The sequence below is a fragment of the Diabrotica virgifera genome, chromosome 2 (genome assembly GCF_917563875.1).
Source record: "Diabrotica virgifera virgifera chromosome 2, PGI_DIABVI_V3a".
Lineage (NCBI taxonomy): Eukaryota > Metazoa > Arthropoda > Insecta > Coleoptera > Chrysomelidae > Diabrotica > Diabrotica virgifera.
In genome coordinates this window covers 35,930,490-35,942,734 of record NC_065444.1, presented here as the reverse complement: position 1 = coordinate 35,942,734, position 12,245 = coordinate 35,930,490, and the positions used below count along the sequence as shown (strand labels likewise).

At 32.4% G+C, this 12,245-nt stretch overlaps 1 protein-coding gene across 1 annotated transcript in view; it reads left to right on the top strand.

The window, feature by feature from the left end:
* The first annotated feature begins 6,893 nt into the window (after nt 1-6,893).
* LOC114327427 (huntingtin) overlaps nt 6,894-12,245 on the top strand; it is a 98,211-nt gene continuing 92,859 nt past the window's right edge. The window contains exons 1-4 of the mRNA XM_028276045.2: nt 6,894-7,113; nt 7,174-7,357; nt 9,481-9,756; nt 12,001-12,142. Of these exons, the coding sequence (XP_028131846.2) occupies nt 7,028-7,113; nt 7,174-7,357; nt 9,481-9,756; nt 12,001-12,142 (688 nt within the window). The 5' untranslated portion in view covers nt 6,894-7,027. The remainder of the gene's footprint in view (nt 7,114-7,173; nt 7,358-9,480; nt 9,757-12,000; nt 12,143-12,245) is intronic.

Sequence of the window (12,245 nt, the reverse complement as noted above, 5' to 3'; positions counted from 1 at the left end):
AATAATGACAGTTTGCTTTATAAACTTATGCCCGCAAATACTTCGTTTCTGAGATAGGGGGTGTTGAAATTGTTCTTACAAACTGACGATTTATTTATTGCTCTAAAACGGTTTGTGATATGCAAATGAAATTTGGTAGATTTTAAGAGCTAGTTATTGCGCATTTTTTGGCATACAATTGAGAATTTTATATTCACCATTGGCGTGCATACGGGATATATCTAAAATATTTATACCCGTATGCCCGCCAATGGTGAATATAAAATTCTTAATTGTATGCCAAAAAATGCGCAATAACTACCTCTTAAAATCTACCAAATTTCATTTGCATATCACAAACCGTTTTAGAGAAATAAATAAATCGTCAGTTTGTAAGAACAATTTCAACACCCCCTATCTCGGAAACGAAGCATTTGCGGGTATACGTTTATAAAGCAAACTGTCATTATTTTTTCATGCAGAATTACCCTTTAAAGTTTGCCGTACTTATTTAAAAACACCCTGTATTAACGAAAAACAGGGGTAGTTGTTAAAGTGCTTAACTTTTTTATTATCCAACATAAGCGAATTAATCAAAAAACAGAATGTTAAGAAAACCTTAGGCTATAGTTTGCTTATAATTTCAGTATTTTATAAAAGCTAGAACATTCCACAGGGTGTTCCAAAGTTTGAGAAAAAAACACAGTTTGATTCGTACACCCTGTATACAATGACAGTGTACCTGTCTAGCAACAATATTATTACAGCGATATTGATAAAGAATAAGGCTATATTAAAAAAATTACTTAAATCGGACATCAGGTTTAGGAAATACAAGACATAAAAAATGACCCATTTTTTGGGGTGCCCGTTTTCTCTGCCGGTGAGTGTATGATGACTATGTCATCTGCGTGTCTGAATCTGCGAATCTGGTACTCTCGAATTATTTTTTCTAATGCCAGATTAAATAAGAGACATGCTAGTCCATCACCCTATCTTAGTCCATTCTTGCAATGGAAGGGTCTTGAGAAATCGTTTTGGATTTTTACCATGCTCCTGTGAGTGTAAGTTCAGTTAATTGGACAAGATGAAGCTGTATTTGAAATTCTACCATAACAAGTAGAAGTTTACCTCTATTAACTGAGTCGTACGCGGCTTTGAAGTCCACGAATATGTGATGGGTGTCGACGCCGAACTCTAGGGTTTTTTCAAGGATCTGCCTCACTGTAAATATCTGGTCCGTTGTTGATTTATTAGGACGGAAACCGCACTGATATCCTCTCACTATATGTTCGGCGTAGGGAAGGAGTCTTTTGTGCAATACGTTGGACAACATTGGAGTCTTTGTACAATACGTTGGACAACGTTTTTATGTAGAGCACACAATACAACACCCAACTTCCAGTCTGTGGGTGTTTCTTTCTGTTGCCAGATTGCAATGATCAGTTTATGCATGTGTTTCAAGAGGGTGTCGCTGCCGTTTTTGAAAAGTTCGGCAGGGAGATTATCAGAACCGGGGGCTTTATGATTTTTCAGTGTAACGATGGCTTCTCTAATTTCTTCTTTGATGGGAAGCCAAATTAAAAACAATAACAGCGGAAACTGTCGGAAAAGCCAAGAGACAGAAATGCGGATTCAGACCAAATAGAGCCACCACAACATAATTCACACTAAACGATTCAGGAAAAAGCTTATGAATGCGTGATAGAACTAATATAATATGTATATATACAGTCGGAAAAATGAAAGAATACCCATGAACGAACATATAAAACACGCTGTATTTTCCTGTCACCGTGTCACAAAGAAAATTGTCCAGTGCAAGTACATGTAACAATAATTATTACATGTACTTACGCTGGCCAATTTTTTGTGTGACACGGTGACAGGAAAATACAGCGTGTTTTATATGTTCGTTCATGGGTATTCTTTCATTTTTCCTACTGTACTTTAAACAAGCTTTTGATAGTGTGATAAACAAAATGCTGGAAGATATTCGTATGATGATGAACGCAGTAGAGGAGAAAAGGGCAAGCTAGACTTAATCAACTTTAAAGAAACACCAGAGATAACAAGAAAATTTATCAAGAGAAGAGAATCCAAGCGACTAGAATATGCAGAAGAAAAAAGAGATGCTTTGAAAAAAAAAGTACAAAAAATCAGATCATAACAACATACACCAAAACAGAAAATTTCATAGAATAGAATAGAATAGAATACTTTATTGGTATAGCTTTACAGCTGCCATCATAAAGATGGATATACACGTCAGATATACAACACAATATAGTCACAGACACATAATCAAATACCTATACATACACTTAAATTTTAGATTTAACATAATGTACATTGATAAATATGAAAATTATTAATATTAGACAGAACTCATAACAGCAATCTAGTTGCTAAGTATTCTTCTACACTGTAGAATGCATGTTTACATAGTATACTTTTCACAACTCTTTTGAATTTCACCGGATGCAAAGATCTAACTTCATTTGGAAGATGATTATATAGCCTGACCCCCACATAATCTGTGGACTTCTCAAATTTGGATAGTTTGTGACCAACAGTAACAAACTGATTGGCATTCCTAGTTGAGTATGCATGTAAATCAGAATTTCTCTTGAATGAATGTAAATTATGCTTAATATACAATATGGATTTCAAGACATATATGGAAGGCAACGGTAAGATATTGTTATTAATGAAAACTTGCTTACAAGTATGCCCAAAAGGAATATTGAAGATAAGTCTAATAATTCTCTTCTGTTTAATAAACACTGTGTCTGATTTTGTGGAATTACCCCATAACGTAACATTATAAGTAAGGTGACAATAAACCAAAGAATAATATACATTAATGAGAGTTTTAATACTGAGTGTTCTCTTCAACTGTACTAAAGCATAGAATGAACAATTTAGTTTCTTATTAACATATTCAACGTGAACATCCCAACTCATAAACTGGTCCAAGAATACACCTAAAAATTTTATGTTTGGAATATTTACAATTTCAGGAATAGACACAACTGGCATATTTCGTTTGCATCTAAAATGTATATACGATGTTTTATCAATATTCAGTTGTAGCAAGTTTTGTGTACACCATGTTTGGAATAATCTGATAACCCTTGACACTCTATTTTGAAGCTCTACGTATGTATGTGCTGATACAATCACAGATGAGTCATCTGCGTACATTACAATGTGGTCATGAGTAATATGATCGGGTAGGTCATTGACAAAAATAAGAAATAGCAGTGGTCCCAACACAGATCCCTGCGGCACTCCTACATCTACACTGAAGATGTCTGACCTTTCCTTGTTTAATTCAACATAGAATTTCCTCTCCAGAAGATATGAGTTCAATAAATTTAACATGTTACCTCTTATTCCGTGGACATACAATTTGTTAAGGACAAATTCAAATTTAAGACTGTCGAATGCTCTGGAAAGATCAAAGAAGATACCCACTACAAGAAGACCATCATCAAGGTGCCTATAGACAGATTCCATAAATACTTCAGTAGCCCCCTCTGTTGATCTTCCGGATCGAAAGCCATGCTGTTCTGAACACAGTGCATTATTTTTGTCCAAAAACTGTATGATCCTAGTGTAGTAAGCTCGTTCAAAAATTTTTGAAATTACATTTAACATAGAAGAATGGACACAGTCATTGAGACCAAAATTTACGATGTGCAAAGGCAGGACGGAGAATTAACAGAAGCAAAAAATTATAAAGAGATGGAAAGAATACTTCAGAAAACCTACACGCAGACAATGAAAATGAAACAAGGCGAAACAATATATTATACAGCAGAGCAGCGCGTTGAAAATTGAATTGTGAAGAAGTGGTTCAAATAATAAAGAAACTAAAAGCAATAAACCGCCAGGAACGGACAGAATTTCGCCAGAATTATTAAAACATTTAGGATCCGAAATCTGGGGAAGAATTCATTATTTAATAATATTATTATAGACCAGGGCGCAAATGTTGGAGGAATGGGTACTTAGCCGTATACAGCCAATATACCGTGTGGGCCAAAGAAGAGTCCACCTCAATATTTGGCAGTATTTATTAGATTTTAAGAAAATAAAAAAACAGGTCAATTTTTGATCTAAGGGGGACACATTTTTACGGTACAAAAATCTATCATTTATCAACACTCTCTCTTCCACTTCCCCCACCCCTTATTTTTAAATGGGGAATAGGGGTCGTGTGATAGCTCATTTGAAAGGTTATTTAATGCTATATTCAGAAATATTAACATTGACATAAACATTTATAGAGGGTGTCCAAGAAAAATTATTTTGAATTAAATTGATTGACACAAAAAGAAGAATGTATGTAATTTATTTAATTCAAAATACATTATACTGATGTCACAAAAAAGAAAAAGAATGTTTTTTTATAAATAGACACTGCCTTTCGCTTAATTTCAATAAGCTTCCACCCATCAGCCTCTTATTGGTAGGTTGAATATTGAATTTAAGCAACAAACAATGTTTATTTGTCAAATAAACAATTTTTTCTGTTTTCTGTCAGCAGTAGAATGTATTTTGAGTTAAATAAATTACATACATTCCTCTTTTTGTGTCAATTAATTAAATTCAAAATAATTTTTCTTTGACACCCTGTATAAATGGTTATGTCAATGTTGATATTACTGAATAGAGAATTGAATAACCTTTCAAATGAGCTATCATACGACCACTATTCTCTATTTAAAAATAAGTGCTGGGGGAAGTGAAAGGGAGGGAGTTGACAAATGACAGATGTTTGTACCGTAAAGATGTGTCCCCTTAGATCAAAAATTGACCTGTGTTTTTATTTTCTTAAAATCTAATAAATACTGCCAAATATCGAGGTAGACTCTTTTGTTTGGCCCACTCTGTATAAGAACTGACTCTCCAGTATTTGACATCAATGCGGGATTAAGACAGGAAGTAGCTATTAGCCGAGCTGTTCAACCTGGTTTTTGGAGATAGTGATCAGAAAAACCAATGCCATATATATATATATATATATATATATATATATATATATATATATATATATATATATATATATATATATATATATAAAAGTATATACTTAGGAAAAATGAAAGAATACCCATGAACGAACATATAAAACACGCTGTATGCTGTATTTTCCTGTCACCGTGTCACACAAAAAATTGGCCAGCGTAAGTACATGTAATAATTATTGTTGCCTGACACAAATCAAAGGCTGTATGACACTATACATTTTCTTGTATCATTTCTAATATCGTTTCTGATATGTCAAAAAAATGCATAGCGTCATACACAGATACAAGAAACGATACAAGCAAGAATTTGTGTCAGGCACAGATTATTGTACAAAAACTGCGCCAATTTCTGCGCAAAGAGCAAAAACGTAAAACCTGCTGGTAAAACATCTAAAATGTCATAATTACTTACTCATAATGGCGGCTGAAATGAAAATGGGATAATGTATTGATGAATTTATTTGTGTTTTTGTAGGTATTATTTATAAATCTTTTTATTACCGTTAATCTCCATACCGTTTGGTATGGACTACTGTTCTACTAATAACCATATATTTAGCTCCTAGTAATTAAAGTTCAAACTATAAATTTAGGTTTCATGGTGCATAATTTTTTAATAGACGATAAAATACAATAGTTCCTAATTTGGATCAAACTGAAGATAATTCTAATGCAAATATTTTAGCACAAATATCAAAACAAAATAAAAACACAAATAATCAACCTCAGTCAACGTAAAATTCTGGTTAACATTAAAATGTTAATTATATAAAAGTTTATAAATTTTATAAAATATTTAAAATCAGCTGTGTCTGTAGATGCAGTACTACCATAACGTGACACAGGGTGACAAACAAAATTTCGACCAATCACGTGCCGAATTTCATACAATTTTCGATACAAGAACTTGCATAGTGTCATACACAGGGCACAAATGTACGTACAAGAAATTATACAAGAAAATGTATACAAGAAACGATATCAGAAACGATATTAGAAATGATACAAGAAAATGCATAGTGTCATACAGCCTTTTTATACATGTACTTGCACTGGACAATTTTCTTTGTGACACGGTGACAGGAAAATACAGCGTGTTTTATATGTTCGTTCATGGGTATTCTTTCATTTTTCCGACTGTATGTATAAGTATATTATATAATATACTTATATAGTGTATAAGTATATATACTATTAAAAATACCAAATCAGTACAAATTACTGCATAATATGCTAGGGTGACCAAACGTCCCGCGAAAACGGGATTTTCCCCGTTTTTTTAAGCTGCAAAATCGTTGTTTTTATTTATACGCCCCACAATTTAAATTAGATATTCATAGATGTAAATTGAAAAATGGTTATGTTTCAATTTTGTCTAAAAAGAGCATATTTCAATGATTACCTACGTCTCGATGGATGCCCCTGAAGAGTATCGCCCCCAAAACCTCTTTAGATGTGTCCCGTTTTAGTTTATGATTTAGTGACCTTTCCATATGCAGTCGATGTATCATCATTAGTAGGATATGATGGTTTCAAAATTATTAGACAAATTTATTTTAATAAAGGATACCGAATTGTTATTAATGTTTTTATGAAACTCAAGTTTCCACAAAAACAAAATTTGTTTAATTATTGTTTTGTATTTTGAGAATGATTTTCGAATTGGAAATCGAAACATCAAATAAACTTAATTTTATTTATTCTCAACAAAAGTAGTAAACTGCAAGTGATTAAAAGATTAAATAAATTTGGATTGATTTGGAAAGAAGTATTCGAAAAACGTAAAACCTATACCCGTAATACTTACTGTGTCAAGGACCATTATTGACTTTTGTTATGATTGTCATGTTAACTGTCACTGTCAGCTGTCAATTATTGCAAAAATAAATTCACAACAAATGTCACTAGACTAGAGCAGGAAGGTGTTTATTTTTTCAGGTATTTTTGTAAATATGTAACGAAAATACAAGAATCTGCTACAATAAAAGACGAATATTAGTATATACAGAATGGCTACACAAGAAAAACTGCAAAAATCTCTGGAAGCTCTTAAAAATTTGTCTAAATATAATCAAAACCCTTCAGATAATTCTAAGTAAATAATTAAACACTAATCCTTTTAGATGTATGTATTTTTATGATAATTATTTTTTAGAAAAAAGGAGAAAATACAATATTGCTACAATATCACAGATGCTATTTCAAATTCTACAATAAGAGTTTCTACAAATTTCCATAGTTTGTTAGGAACAAGTATTGAAGTATTTTTATTACTTTGTGATGATGAGGATGCCGATATTCGAATGACAAGCGAAGAATGTTTGAACAGAATTATAAGAGTATGTGATTAGGATTATATTCAATAATTTAAAAAATATATTTATCTTGATATGCAATGCAAAGACTATACTATATAAAAACAATGAGAAGTCTTAAGCAGCGTTTAGACACAGCAATAAATTGCAGCAATTTATCGATATCAATCGAGTTGCTTTAATGTATTGTTGTGTTGTGTGCGGATGTCTGATCACAATGGTACGTTCCCATTGGTAAATTTTTCATGCATACCAGTTGTTCATCGCAAATATTTGCGTGCTTGAAGTAAATTGTGCTAGTGTAAACGTGTTCATCGCATAAATTGGGCACAAGTATTTTCGACGCACACGCTCCATTGGTTATAGTTTTCGAGTGAAGTTCCAGTGATATGCACCGCATCCTCACTGGTAAAAACTTGCAATGCAAATTCTTGCAACAAACCATTAGTTTATTATACACAAAAAATTTACCAATGTGGACGTGCCATAAGACTTATACTCTGAATGGACAAAAAAAAGCACATATTGAAAATGTGTAAAATCAATGGGATACATATGCGCCGGCCCACATTGGTTAAGGCATCATGTGGGTCACATGTATGCCATCCGAATGGAACATGTTAAAAAAATGAGAAGTCTTAGATCCAAAAATCTAGAACTTATATTGTTGAAACCAAGATTGTGGTGACAACCTCAATTCGTGTCGTCTAAAATTTGCAGGCAAATAAACGATAAATAAAGCAGACTAGGAATCTGTCAAATACATTAGACTCGCGATTATCCGAGCCCCTCGATTAACTGAGGTAAAAATCATAACTGGTGAGTTACAACTTTCAACCTTGGCGCAACATCGCCGTCTCAAAAACAGGAATGAAGCTTACGCCAAAATCAATCAAACATTTTTTTAAACAGTAATATTGATAAGGTAAATGTTTTTATCTTTTATATACAGTAAAAGTTATTAGTTTTGTGATTAAAATATCCTCAGTTATGGTTATTTACGTGTTTTTCTATCACATAACCAATCTCAGTGTTAACCGAGTTTTTCCATATCCGAGGTAGTCACGGTCCCAGATACCTCGGATAATCACAAGTCTATTGTAATAATCAAGTAGCAGACTGAAGATCTAACGGTTGGAACATATACTTTCTAAGGAGTAAGAGAGTTTGTATATCTAAGCTCACAAATCAACCAAAGTAATACAGAACTATAGAAATTAACAGACATATATCTAGCAAAAAGAACAAAAATATTGATATACAGAACTCTAATCAAGCCCGTCCTCATTTAAGCGCCAGAAACATGGACGATAACAAAAAATGATGAAGACCAGTTAGGCTGTTTTGAACGTAAAATCCTCAGACATATCTGTAAAGGCATGGGGGCGTTCAAGTATTACTTAACGCAATTTTTAAAGATTTTTGACCCCCCCTCCCACTGTAATGCACCGTAACGTTTTTCTGTACCATCCCCTGCCTAAACGTTCATAACACCCAAGTTTAAATTTGAACCTAAATGAAGTTACACCAGGAGTTCACCGTAAAAAATAAACGAAAGTTGGGAGATTTTGATTCCGTAGTTTTTTTTATTTAAGTTAAAAAACAATGCACCCTAACGTTTTACAAGACCCCCCCCCTAACTGCGTTACGTAATACTTGAACGCCCCATGGAGGAAAAGAGGATTATGGCATAGACGCTATAATTTTGAACTTAACCACTTTTATAGTGAGCGTAGTATTGGAAAGATAGGAAGGAATAGAAGCTGATTCTGGAACAGGCCAAGACCCACCATGGGTTGTAGAACTAATGATGATGATGATGATGAGGATTCTAAGATTGCATTCCACAACCAAGATTCTGGTGACAACCTCAACAACCAGAATCTTGGTTCCAACGAAAGAAGTTTTAGATTTTCGGATCTAAGACTTCTGATTTTTTTAAGATCTCGCTACAGCCTCTAACAGCAAATTATTTCATATAATTTTGTTTAGTAAGACCCTTGGTTTTCGTTATAATTCAGAGCAGACCACAGGCCTCTCAGAAGATCCCAAAATGGTGAAACATACATAAGAAGATGGTGGTTGCCTTTGAAACGGAATGAAATATTAACGGTCTTTTATTTACTATAGTAATTGTTTGATTTTAGGCTGCAAATGGTTCCATTGGAAAAATACAGATAGAGTTACATAAAGAAATAAAGAGAAATGGCCCAGCAAGGTCTCTAAGAACTGCTTTATGGCTGTTCTCCCTTTTAGCTCATCGGATAAGGCCCCACAAAGGGAAGCCATATGTTGCTAATATGTTTCCTGGACTCATAAAAATAACTGAACGAAATGAGGAAGCAGTACATGAGACTTTGGCAGCTAGTTTGCCAAACATTATGAAGGTGTTGGGATGTTTCACAATAGAAAATGAAATTAAGGTAGCTATTTATATTTTATAAGTGTATTGTTATGAGTTCTTTATTTTATTTATATTTTTAACACTTTATTTATTAACTTTATTTTAAATGAAAACACTTAAGGCTATGGGTACATAATTCGCAAATATTTTACGTGTATCCCTACTTTTTGTGTCTTTACACGGCAAATTACGTGTAGTAAAATTCACACTGGTATGGATATGTAAACATTACTAGAATGTCATTCTACTTGAAAATGTCATAAATAATTTAAAGAGATGGCTTTTGAATGTTCTTCGATAACTGTTATTTTTATAATTGCAAATTATTAATTCAGTTAATAAATGTGATAATTTTTTCACTAACTATGTATTCAGTGATTGTAATAATTTATTTGTACAACAAAAACTAATACTCAATCGAGAAAAGAGGAAAAGTGTTAAAGTGATTTTTTAATAATATATTGTTATGGAACGCTTACAATTTTGAACATCTTTAACAACAAAATACTTGAATCACAGAATATATTATCCTGATGTATTCTCTGCTTGGATCTTCCACAAATAATACACAATAAATAACTTTTTTTAAGTTCACATCTTAAATCAATTATTTATCAAATACACTATAATATCAATAAAATTTAATCAATAACTCAAAATATTCCCGATGCAATGTCAAATATTTAAAATTGTCACTGATTGTCAGTGTCTGACTGACAATATATGCTGACAATATTATATTCGGCTGAGTGCGTTGTAAGACAAAGATAGATTTGGAAAATATTACCACGGCATAGTGTTCATTTTTTTCGAACCCTGAAAAAACCAATAAATATTTTTGAAAAATTTAAACGCAGAATGAAAGACTAAATTATTACTGAGGGCCGAAAGTCCCTTAGAATAAATAAAAAGTTTATTTTGAATGAGATATTTGAAATTAAAAATCACACTAAATTTTCTCTTAGTTTTTCACCCCTGTAACTTATTAAAATAAACATTATAGAAGTTCTCAGGGACTTTTGGCCATCGCTAATAACGTTATCTTTCATTCTGCGTTTAAATTTTTCAAAAGTACTTATTAGTTTTCTCAGGATTTGAAAAAAATGAATCCCCATTTGAATAGCATTGCAGCCGAAAATACGTACCGATCCTCTTAATTTATATTCTTTATTTACACACACTTATTATCAATTTATTTATGACATTTACTATTTACAATAATGTATCACATTTATCAGATAAAATACAACTTGTACAATACAATAAAAATATCAATTTACGTTCCGACATGTATATCACAACTTAGACTAAGACCTCTGAATAATTCAGTTTCTATAGGCCAACTCTGTTTTAGTAGAAAGATCAAGAATATAGGTACTCGAGACATTGAGTAGAAATTGTCCTTATCTTTAACAGTCGGTTAGTGGCTAGACGGGCCAGGACTGGCTTCCATGTGGAAATCGTAACAATATAATAATTTATTAAATATTGAAAGTACACAAGAGTTAATTAAAAAAACTGATAAGATATGTATGTTAAAGAAACAGATACATGATACATTTTGACTGAATATAAGAGTACCTAACTACTTTCTTCAATCACACAAAAGATACCAAGTAATATTCAAAGACACACAGGTGCTTAGTTGAACTGCTATCTATGGATGCTCATATAGGATTTGAGGGCTACAATTGGCGTATATATTCTAGAGATCATCAGCAAGTGATGTGAACACAGTAAGATGTCCTATGCTGCATGGCATTTGATAAGTTCTGCTTCATGTACAGTAAGGATTTCCACAACCTAATTTTTTTAATATCGATTTTATCTTAATTATTTTCATATGATGGAAAATGACAGGTAATTTTCCAAATAATAACATAAAGTTAGGCACCAAGTACTCTGAGCGAGAAACTAGATTAACAACTTCAGATCATAAAAACTCCTTTCCTCAATAAATAATACTATTTTTACTCGAGAATGTTAAATTTATCAAGGCCCGGTCTTTTCACCTCCGAATAAAAGTTATTCGGAGGTTTATTTGACAGATTTACATGTAATCTGCCGGATAAACTTCCTAATAAATAGTTATTCGGAGGTGAAAAGACCGGGCCTAAGTAAAATAAAAAAAAAACTCAAGAGAAATTGATAATAAACTTGAAAAGTCATCACAAATCAGTTGGTTCAAAAGACCTATAAAGATTCTTTACTTATTTTCAAAGTGTATATAACAGAATCTATTATTTGTTTTTTAACCTTTCAGGCACTGCTAAAAGCATTTCTATCAAATATTTCCAGTGAGTCTACAGTTATAAGAAGAACTACAACAAGTTGTGTGCTTACAGTGTGTATGAATTGCAAAAACCCATATGTTTTCATGACATATTGCCTTAATAACTTATTAGGTAAAGTACCCAAAATTTCTTTGTTTTTATATTAATGTATTATAATGTTCAGAAAGGTTTCCATGGTTAATACAATTAACAGCTAACATTGGTAACGCCAAGA